General features: G+C 39.4%; 1 protein-coding gene across 2 annotated transcripts in view; it reads right to left on the reverse strand.

The window, feature by feature from the left end:
• The window catches only part of LOC134678668 (large proline-rich protein bag6-A), a 35,719-nt gene that overhangs the window by 15,804 nt on the left and 8,637 nt on the right, over nucleotides 1-11,278 (reverse strand). Inside the window, exons 11-16 of one of the 2 annotated variants that reach the window (XM_063537313.1) lie at nucleotides 11,066-11,263; nucleotides 9,554-9,742; nucleotides 8,425-8,551; nucleotides 7,707-7,812; nucleotides 7,149-7,229; nucleotides 5,248-5,454 (exon numbers count right to left, since the gene is read on the reverse strand). In XM_063537313.1, coding sequence (XP_063393383.1) covers nucleotides 5,248-5,454; nucleotides 7,149-7,229; nucleotides 7,707-7,812; nucleotides 8,425-8,551; nucleotides 9,554-9,742; nucleotides 11,066-11,263 — 908 coding nt within the window. Of the gene's footprint in view, nucleotides 1-5,247; nucleotides 5,455-7,148; nucleotides 7,230-7,706; nucleotides 7,813-8,424; nucleotides 8,552-9,553; nucleotides 9,743-11,035; nucleotides 11,264-11,278 lie in introns of both variants that reach the window. The other variant, XM_063537312.1, reaches the window with a different exon arrangement.

Raw genomic sequence — 11,278 nt, forward strand, 5'->3', positions numbered from 1 at the left:
TCCACATGAACCCTGTAAGGGTATAGCAATATACTTAACACTAACTTATGAGATAACATGCATCATAGGCCAATTCCTAAGGGCTAATGTATGATTTACAATGGTCTCTCTTGTAACCTTTTTTCCAAACTTATATCTTCTCGGTTATTCATCCATATTTTCGTTAAAAAAATCATTTAATGTATAGTACGCTTTTTTTACTAGGTAAGTTTTTAATGTATTTTTAAAGTTACTATAATTATTTATTTCTTTGATTTCGTTTGGGATGTTATTATATATTTTTATGGCCATGCCAAAAGGGCCTTTATGGATCATCTGTAAAGTAGAGTTTTGTGTGGCTAGTCTAGTCTTTGGTCGTAGGTGGGCCGCTCGCGAGTATTGAGGAAAGAGGTTTCCATTATTCTTTACGAATAGACACACTTCCAATATGTACATGGAGATTAAGGTCAGGATTCTTAACTTTATGAAGTGAGGTTTGCAGCTTTCCAGTTGATGAATATTTACAAGGATCCTAACACAGTGTTTTTGTAGTAAGAAGAGATTGTTCACGCTTGGACTATTTCCCCACAGTATGATTCCATATTGTAACCAAGAGTGAGCATAGGCGTAGTATGCATTGGTGGCTATTTTTATGTCAGTACATTTTTTTAGGTGATATAGTGCATAAATGAAGCTACTTAATTTGCTACTTATCTTATTTATGTGATCTTTCCAGTTAAGGGCCGAGTCAATGTTAATACCTAAAAATACTGTTGAATTAATTGATTCTATTTTATTATTGTTGTAAGAATAATTAATGTTTAATGTTCGCTTTTGAAAAGGTTTAAATTGTATAATTTTCGTTTTATCGAAGATTACTTGTAAGTTGTGGTCACCAAGCCAGGTTATAACTTCTTCTAGGGTAGAGTTTAAGTCACTGTTCAAATTTTGTTCGTTATCGCACGATATAACAAATGAAATGTCGTCAGCAAACAAGGTACATGGGCTATTTATTATTTTGGGTAAATCATTTATGTATATCAGAAATAAAATACACCCCAGAACACTTCCCTGGGGTATCGATTGGTTTACTTTTGTTATTTGAGATTGGACATAGTCTATTGTATCTGTGTTGTAATTGTGATGCTCTATTTCGACGTACTGTACGCGGTTTGAGAGGTATGAAGAGAACCAGTCATGAGCATTTCCTCTTATGCCTACATCTTTTAGTTTTTTTAATAATATGTTATACTTAACTCGGTCGTAAGCCTTGCTCATATCCAGTAAAACGCCAATAGCGTATTTTCTTTCATTAATTATATTTAGTACTTCTCGAACAAACTTGTACACTGCTAGGGTTGTAGATCGCTTCTCTCGGAAGCCGTATTGGGCGTCATTAAAGATGTCAAATTTTTCGCAAAAGGAGTAAAGTCGCCTAGACATCGCGGTTTCAAATATTTTTGAAAAGGTCGATAGGAGCGCTATTGGTCGATAATTATTACAATCGGTTTTATTACCCTTTTTGTGGATGGGTTTTATTACTGTAATTTTTAAAGCGTCCGGAACAACACCTTCCGCGAATGATTGGTTTATTAGAATCGCTAAGGGTCCTGACAATACATCTGCACATTGTCTAATTAAATAAGGTGGCATTTCATCGTATCCATAGCTTCGTTTGTTTTTTAAGTTTTTTATTATATTTTTAACTTCGACTTCTGATACGGGTCGTAAGTACATTGAGTTTTTAGTTGTCGATATTACTGGCCTGCCCGTCGAAGGTAATGTTTGATTTCCAACTGACAAGAAAAAGCTATTGAATGTGTTAGCGATTGCTTTTGGATCATCAATGACTGTGTTTAGAGTTTTTAATTTGATATTATTTAGATTTTTTTTATTTAATTTATTAGTTTCACTTTTTACTACATACCACATTGATTTTATTATATTATCAGATTTTTTAATCATTTCTATATTGTGTAACCTTTTAGACGTTGACACTGCTTTTTTTAATGTTTTCTCATATTGCTTATAGTGTTTGTTTAGAATTTCATTGTTGGCTTGGGATATAAATAGCTTTAGTAATCTTTTATGTTTGCACGATTGTCTGATACCTTTGGTCAACCATGCCTTTTTAGATTTTGTTTTGAATTTAATTTTGATTTTAGGTATACATAGGTTCAATATATTGTTGATCACGCTATAGAATTCATTATAGTTCTCATTTACGGTATTTGCTGGGGATATGAAGTTATTAAAATTAATTTTATTTAGTTCTGCTTTAAAGTTTGAGCAATTTTTTTCATTATACAACCTTTTCATAATATGCCAAGTACTAGGTGTATCGAATACAACCGACGGGGAGCTAATTAATATACCTTTGTGATCTGATAGCCCATAATCGCGTACTTGTATATGACAATTTTCACGGTGAAAATTTTTAAAAATAAGATCGATACACGTAGAGCTTGTATTAGTTATTCTCGTGGGTTCTTTCACACTTTGGTAAAAGTTGAAGGTTTTCATTAAATTTATTAGTGTTATTGAGCATTTCGTTTCTTGTAAGATGTTTACATTAAAATCTCCACCTATAATAATATCTTTTTTGTTATATCTATGTTGTAGGTATTGCATTAGTTTTTGTAACAACTCAAAAAATAGGTCAGGGAATCTTTTGCTATCCGGCCAGTACAAGATGATCAATATTAGGTTTAATTTACTAATTTCTACACTACAGATTTCAAATAGATATTCTACTGACATATCTGTAATATCGTTACATTCCGTGTATTCAATTCCCTGCTTCAATAATATACATACACCTCCGCCTTCTTTGTTAGGACGACAATAAGCTGATGCTAGAGTATAGCCTTCGACTTTTAATAGATCGAGTTTGGAGGTATTTATCCAGGTTTCCGTTAGGCAGATTGCATGTATATTTTGGTCTTCTTCTGTAGCCGCTTCTATCAAATGTGTCTTATTTTTTATGCTTCGAATATTTTGATACAATGCATTAAATTTGGTCTCGAAAGGTATTTCCGGTGTATTATGTGTTCTTGTTGCGCTAGAGGTTTCTGATCCCGGTTTACATGCGGTAGCTGGTGGGTGGTGTACTTCTTCATTCTTGGTTTTTCCTGCCTCCAGTAGTTTGTTATCGGCAGTACTATATTCGAGTTTTGCTGCGTCGTCTGCACACGTGTCTGGTTTCGTTTCAGTGGGTATGTTAATCGTCGTGTTGATGGGTTGTTCAGTATGGTTCACACTTTGCTGGAGAGGAGTAAATTCTTTGCCGTTTATATAAAGTCTGTTTTTTCTGATTACTGCGTGATGTCCTTCGTGGCGGGCCTTGGCGAGTTCACTTTGTAGAGTTTTTCTTAGTTCCAGTGATTTTCCGTCTAAGAACGGTGAGATGGCATATCCCGTGTTTTTGAAGCAGTGGGCATTGTCGAGTACATATGTTGTCATCCGTTTGCTAAGCAATTCTATTTGCAAAGGGCGTCGATATCCTCTTTTTCCTATGCGGGACACTCCTTCTATAAATCCATTAATGTTTATGTTCAGAATATCATAGAATATATTATCGATACGATGGCACAAGTCTCCTTCAGTTTCGTATCCATATTCATTAAGTCCAAATAATACAATCTTTCTAGTGCTCTCATTAGTGGCTTTATACTCTGGGTTTAGAAAACATTTCTTTAATTCGTTTAGTTCGGATTGTAATTCAAGGTTTCTTTTGTGCAGATTTTGTATAACTGTATTTGTTTTATCAATCTCCGCTTTTAACTCTTCTTGGTGCGTTGTCAAGTGGTTTATTTTTATTGAAGTATCCTGGTTCAGTTCTTGTACAATATTTGTTATTTCTGTGCGCAAAGTTCTTTTCATTTCTTTAAATATGGCCGCATTATTTTTCTCTAATTTAAAGTCTAGTAGCTTACTTATTTCTTCTATCGTAATGGGCCGGGGTTCTGATGTTGTAGGAGTCAGTGTAGAAAAACTTCCAGGTGTGTTGCTGTTTTCAGTACCCTCGATATCTAGTATAGAGTTTTCCTCCTGGTTTGGTAGTTCATCTACAGACATTGTGGTGTCGTTTAACTCGTTTAATCGTTGCATCATTTGGGTGCGTACAGGAGTACTATCATCCGTTTTTCTGCGCGTGATACCACTATTACAAGTGGGGCATCGCCAGCAGCGTTTTAGTTCATGTGTGTGTTCCCTGTAGTAAGCGGACGTCATTTGCACGCATCTGTGGTGGTACGGCTCCTTGCATGCTATGCATACTAGTAATTCAAGACTGTTTATTGGGTCGTGGCAAATCAGGCATTTCATTTTGTAGTAGTAAAGATTTAACGTAAACAGGAACGTATTTTTCTATTATGAATTTGTGCAAGTTTCTGAACGCACGCTTCACAAGTGACAGACGTCACTTGACAACCTTCAGTTTGTGATGTCAGTGAATCAGCTGGTTGATGTACCTTTTAGTTTTTGATAATTTTACTCAAAAATATTTCGTTAGTTCAAAATGTCTTTGTGTGAGTGTATTTACCGTTAGTTGATCTTTCTGGCCGTATCAGATTTCATGTAAATTTAGCAACAATCAGCTCACCGCAGTCATCGCGAACTTTTCCCCGCGTGTATTGTGGAAGTATTGATATTCTGGTGCAGTTCATATATATTTTCCCGTTAGATTTCTCGTGTTTTGGCTGATTTAATTGCTCAGGTTAGCGACACAATGTTTACACTTCAAACGTCACACGCACACCGGATATGAATCTAGCATGAGGGGTGGGGGAAAATGACAGAACGGGATAGTCTTATGTATCCTTCAGTAGGAGTAGCAGCGAAAGCGCTATATTATTTGTCCTTGTCACAGTCTCACATTTTTTTTATTCCCCACCGTAAATTTAGTATAGATTATGGTGAGAAACAAATAAATTCGACTAATCATAGTGTCGCATTGCGCATGTCCCTCACGGAGGCACGCGGTATACTTCTATAGGATCCTACCTTCTATGCTCAAGGAATAATCCTCGCATGGTTGACCAACCGAATTCCATATTTATATATTAAAAACGGGTCACTCACGTATTAAAAGTCGAAAAACGCTCGACATGTTTCACTCCGTACCGAGGAGTGTCATCAGGAGCTTGCGTTTACGGTGACGGACCGGCGCAGACTGCGGGCCGCAGCTCTCCGCGCCCGATGACTCCCATATTCATGAATTCCATATTCATAAGATTTTTTAAAATACGTATCATTAAAGTGACTGACCACTCTCGAGAGGAAGTCCCGCTGCTCGTCGACGAGGAAGCCGGCCACGGTCTCGAAGGTGTGGTCGCTGTGCACGCCGCCCGAGCGCACCAGCAGCTCCTGCAGGTACACGCGCAGCATCTGCCGCAGCGCCTGGAACTCGTTGGGCACCAGCGCCGACTCGCCCGACACTATCTGCATCGGCTCCGTCAGGAACAGGTGCCGGGCCTGCGTACAAACACGGTCCACGTCAAATATGTATATGTTTACACTTTTGCACCTACCTCCTTTGTAATAAGGCGAAAAGTGTAAACATATCTTTGACGACGACGCCAGGCGATCGCGATTATTTAAGCGAATTTGAACTTTATGTAGTCTGCGTAAGTCTCTATTGCATGTGCGAATTGACGGTCACAGCTATACTATACACCGTGAAATTTTAGTGGTTGTTTTCCCACAACGAAATGATTCTGCTATCGATATACAGTCGATGTGTAATCTTTTTTTTAAATAATGTTAAGAAATGCCAGATTTATAAATGTGTCGAATGAAACTCGAAAGTGACCTAACACCAGTAGTAGCACTGCAGTAGTACCTACCTTATTCTTTCGAGTGAATGAAACAAAATAACCTAAAAAGTAGTTCCATTTATTTTTCCTTCACACATTTTACGTGCAGTTAGTTTGCAGATCCTTAAAAGTAAACATAACAAGTTAAGATCAAGCTTTTAATGATCAAAAACTTAAACAAACACTTAAACTTCCCGATTGTTCGAACTGCAATCCGCCACGTTCAATACACAATCACCTCTGCCCTGTGCATGTGCTGGCGTTTGAAACTGCCCGTGGTTAAGCAGCCGCTGTGTTGCGGCGACAATTGTTCATCCGTGTGGAACTTGGAGGTTTAAAATCCCCCGAAGACGCAGCGACTGTAAATGGTCCGGTACGCGTAAAGTCGCCGGGCGGCGTGGGAGTCGTAGTTAGCCCTAGCGTACAGCTGCACCATCGCGACGTACTCTAAATTAGAATATTCGTAATGTCGATCCATTTTACTAGAAATAGACATTGACATTGACAGGATCTGTTATCACATTAGTTTAATAAGCGAAGAGGATTTAATTATTCGATTTACCAAAGTTGACACAACGTAATGGCAATCATCAAACTAATAAAAAGGTTTTATTTCAACTGTTAATCGTGAAGGAACAGTCTAAGTAAATTTTAATTTCAGTTGTCAAGTGGCACTCTAGCCTGTTACACAGTTTAAAAAAGGAACATGTGCTTGTTTATTTCTTTATCTGTTTACAATATCGGGAACTGACGTCGACTTGCAGTTTTAGTGTGTTACTATTGTTTTTCGCTTGTTCGAGTTTAGGTTATTTTTTTGTATATTTTTTTTTTGGAAAACAGTTTATTTATAAGTTTGTCTATCATAATTCGAAAGTACTACCGATAGCAAATCGCCCTGCCGCGGGAAAACAACCACTAAAATTTCACGGTGTATATTTATATAGTATATAGGAAAATACTATATATTTTCCAGAATATGGCATCAAAAATATAGTACATTTCAAAAAAATATAGTATTTTTAGATAAAATACTAAACATGAGTGTAATATACGTTTAATCGGAAATATAGTATTTTAGCGTACTATATATTTTTCCAAAAGTATATAGTACAGAGAGCCAAAATATAGTACGGTTGGCAACCCTAGTCACAGCCGACTGTGTCGGCCAAAAGGTTAGTGGCAAAATATTGATATTAAATGTGTCGCACTCATTTTGCAGACTTTCTTGTGCAGGGTGATTCTGTTATAGAAACACAAAGTCACGTTACGGTTTCCTTCAAGAGACTCTGTAGAAGGAGACGGTAACTCAAAAGTGGTGTCCTTCAAGATCTTGTTGTGTTTTTTTTTACTTACAACTGCCACGAAGAAAGCGTTTGTAAACGAAGCGCGCCCAGGCTCGCTGCCCAGCAAGTCTACCATGGTCTGAATGTGGTTCTGAGAAAAAATCACATGGCGTTAAAACAGCTAGGATTATGATATTTACAAAGTCAAATATGTACATCTGTATTGAATATTCCTAGTCAAAAAATGCCCACAGAACCTTGAAATTGTAAATTACAGTCCAAATTGTGTATGACGTTTACGGGACAAGGCAAGGTACTTCTAATGACTTTAGAAGTGGAATATATTTTTATAAACCTATCGTCTAGGTAGACGATAAGTTTTTAGAGACCTCTCTAGGGCAATTGTATAATAAAATCGTCGGATGACAAGCAATAGTCACTAACTAACATCATTGAAATTATTGGACAACAAACCGTGTTACAAGTGTAATAAAGTGCATTGTTACTTTAATTTTTTGATAGTACTTAGTGACTTTTGCTTGTCACCCAACGAAATATTCCAACATAATACTATACAACATAATATTATTCATTAATCTATAGGAAAAATAATAGTAAGTTTAGCGACCTGTGTGAAGTTGGGGTTCCGTTCGCGTAGGACCTCAATGTTCTGCGCGGCGGCGCGGTCGGCGCGGGCGCGCGCGTGCGCGGCCGCCTGGTGCTGCTGCTGCTCCCTGGCGACCACAAAGCTAACTACAGTTTCAACGACAAGGCGAGTTAATCGACTTTTTCTTGTCACTAGTTGCCATGGTTACGGTCTCCTGGGTCACTCTTAAAATACTGGTTATTTCATATTTAAATGAACAAAAATTGATTTTTTTTTTTGAATTGAATTTAGGGCCCTTCCATAATGAGACATCTACTAAGCACGTTTGTAGAACATGGTACAGCACGCCCTTAGCCCATTATGGACATAGTTATTTACGTGACTTTTCGTAGCATCTGTAATCCCGATATCTACATTTTTACTTTTGTTTAGCGGTTGGCGATGTACTATTGTCATCTTGACTAAATAAAGTAAATAAGTAAATGACTCCGGTCACGACCATAGTCTAATAAAACATGGTCTTCTCTTCCCAGAGTGACACAAGCCTACGTCACAATAACATTGCCACTTTATATAGCGCTATCGCATATTATCATATAGCGCTGTCGCATGATGACGTAGGCTTGTGTCAGTCACGTGACCACGAAAAGACGGGAAGAGAGTACCAGGCGGAGTATATTATTATACCATGGTCACGACCCTACTTAAGCACCCTTAAAATTAAAAATGTATGTGATACCTGCGTCTAAGCAGGCGCCGGCGGGCGTGCGGGCTGACGCAGAGCAGGAACCTGTCGTAGATGAAGTTGTTGAGCGTGACGGCGTGCGCGCGGGTCGTGGTCGTGGCGCGCCGGAGGTGCAGGTTGGCTGCGGGTAGGGTTACAAATTTAGAATATCCTGACAAAATTCCTGATTTCCGAATATTTTTGACGACGACCGGGGGGGCTAGCCGTTAGCGATGGCCACCCGATTGGGCCGATATTTATTGTTTGTATAATTAAGTAAATAAAAACGTACTTTATAAAAAAAAATATCGATTCAAATAATTCCTGACATTTTCGTGTTCCGTCCCCATTCCTGACAAAAGGCCAAAATTCCTGACGTGTCAGGAAAATTCCTGTCATCTGATAACCCTGCTCATGGCAATGCCCATTTCTAATAGCAATTTAATTACTGAATGGGTTTGATGAACTTTGCAAATAAATTTAGTATAATTTGCATTACTAGGCCTCATTGATAACATAGACAGGCCGTCGGCAACAGGCGAACCTCCCGGGCTATTTTGTATGTAATATTGACAAACGACAATGTCTGATAAAGTCATAAATATTAACAAAGTGCGGCCCGCGACAACTTCGTATAAAACGGACTGTGGTAAGGCTTGCCTTGTCACTGCCACAACTCAGAGTAATCAAAATGACACCTTATACTGAAATCAGTAAGTACACACGCCATACATACAATCTTCATAAACTGCTGTGTGTTGCATAAACACGCTCGAAAAACAACACATAATTCAGTATTCCGTCATGTAAAAAATAGTTTGTGTTTGTGTGAACGTAACGGGCTTGCAGGAGAAGAGGCGAGTCCCACACACCGTGCGTAAATGCATTCCCTCTTCGTCAAAAAATAAAGCGGGAGAGGGAGGGTGTACCTACAAAATAGAATTTCGCTCTGAATCGTCCATATAACCTTAAGGCGTGTCTTCATATTGCGCGGCAAACTATCGAACATTGACTCGCGAGGCAGCCGCGCGCAATGGATACCGGGTTGGCTCGCGAGCCAACTCGATCAGATCGCGTTGGCCAATGTTCGATAGTTTGCCGCGCAATATGGAGACACGCCTTAAGAGGTAAGAGTGAGAGTTACCGTGTCTGCCCGTCGTGTGTCCGTTCTGCGGCTGCGCCTGGTCGGGCGCGGCGTTGGGCATGGCGTGCGCGACCTGCAGCGCGACAGCCTCGCCGCCCGGCAGCAGCCCTTGCCGGATCACCGACGACACGATGTTCTGCAGCAGGTCCGCGCTAGGGGCGCCGCCCCACGGCATACCCCCTAGGTAGACTGGAGGTGAACACACACATGTAAAATACACAGTAGTTTATTTCAGTAAACAGGTTTTTTCGACAGGGTTTTCAAATGTGCCATTGTCACAGAATAAATAATAGTACTAGGTACAGAAGATTCACTCTCTAACAAAACGCGTCTGTTACGATCAGGACAGATATGGCCGCTAGGTGGCGACAGCGCCACGCGCGGCTTATAGCTAACCACCAAAATCGGGTGGGACGAATGTACTTGCAGCTACCTGTTGCAAAGCGACGAAATCGCGGAGTGAGCCACGTCTGACATTGTTTCGTTTAATTTAGGAGCTCACTCTTATACGAGTATATAGATATATCTGAAACTAACAGCTACTCAATGACAATGGCTATGTAATGCGATACTGCCCATCACATATAACAGTTGTTGAAAAACCAGTTCGAATTGGGAATTCGTTACACGAGAATACGATAAGCAATCGAATAAAAGTGCGTTACGCTGTTATGCGCGATGAGGCAGCGTACTTACTTACCAACATATGCACAAACGTGTAGATAGGAATGAATTAACAATGACATCAATATCTTTATACATAATAAATTTGATAACCACGTAGGTATTTAGAAATATCGTTTGTATACAACTCATTCCCGCCAGCTTGATGGTTTACTAAGGCCGCGGCCTGGACGCACGCGACCGCCGTGGTGACGAGACTTACATTGCGCTCGTCCAAATGTATGAACGACCTTGAGCGGTCGCTCGTCGCTCGCCGGTCGCGTGCGTTCAGACCGCGGCCTAAAATAATGCTATTCATGCTTAGTAGGACCATGCTTGACATCTGACATCTTCATCAAATGAACTGGATTATGTTATTTTAAAATATTCTGTTAATTAAAATTACTAATGGCGGGCGAAATAGAGTTACATTAGTATTTATTAAATAGAAACATGTTACTATAGTATATTATATGCTTGAATCATAAATAAAGTAGTTAGAAAATTACATTTAGTGAATAATAACTATATTTGGACTTGTTATTTTGTTAGAAACCGAATTCAAAATAATATGTATATGTGCACTTATTACATAAAATTGCTAATAACAAACAATATCGATATATAAAACATCGAGACATGGGAGAGTAAAAAGTAACAGAGAAATGAATGAAACTTGTTAAATTATTTTATGACTCGTCTCGAAAAAATCTTGCCATACCGTCTCATTTAGCGAAGCTGGCCCATGGAGATGTTTATATTTATTCAGGATGGTGGTTATTGACAGTATAAATAATATAATAAAAATAAATAACTAACTGTCTGCTCCGAAGATGTGGGGAGTATTACCTCCGCCGTCCGCCTGCTGCACGCCGATGCCGTGCAGCGCGGGCTCGGCGCGCGCGCCCGCGCCGCCCGCCGCCGCCGCCGCCGCCGGCGGCACCGACCCCACTATCTGACCGTTCGGGATCTCCTCCATACTCATTACCACCTCCACTCCGCCCAGACCGCCGTTCTGGCCTAGGCCACGGAACAAATTCTCAAAATCTAGGACAAATAAAT

This window comes from Cydia fagiglandana, chromosome Z, assembly GCF_963556715.1.
Source record: "Cydia fagiglandana chromosome Z, ilCydFagi1.1, whole genome shotgun sequence".
In the NCBI taxonomy this organism is placed as follows: domain Eukaryota; kingdom Metazoa; phylum Arthropoda; class Insecta; order Lepidoptera; family Tortricidae; genus Cydia; species Cydia fagiglandana.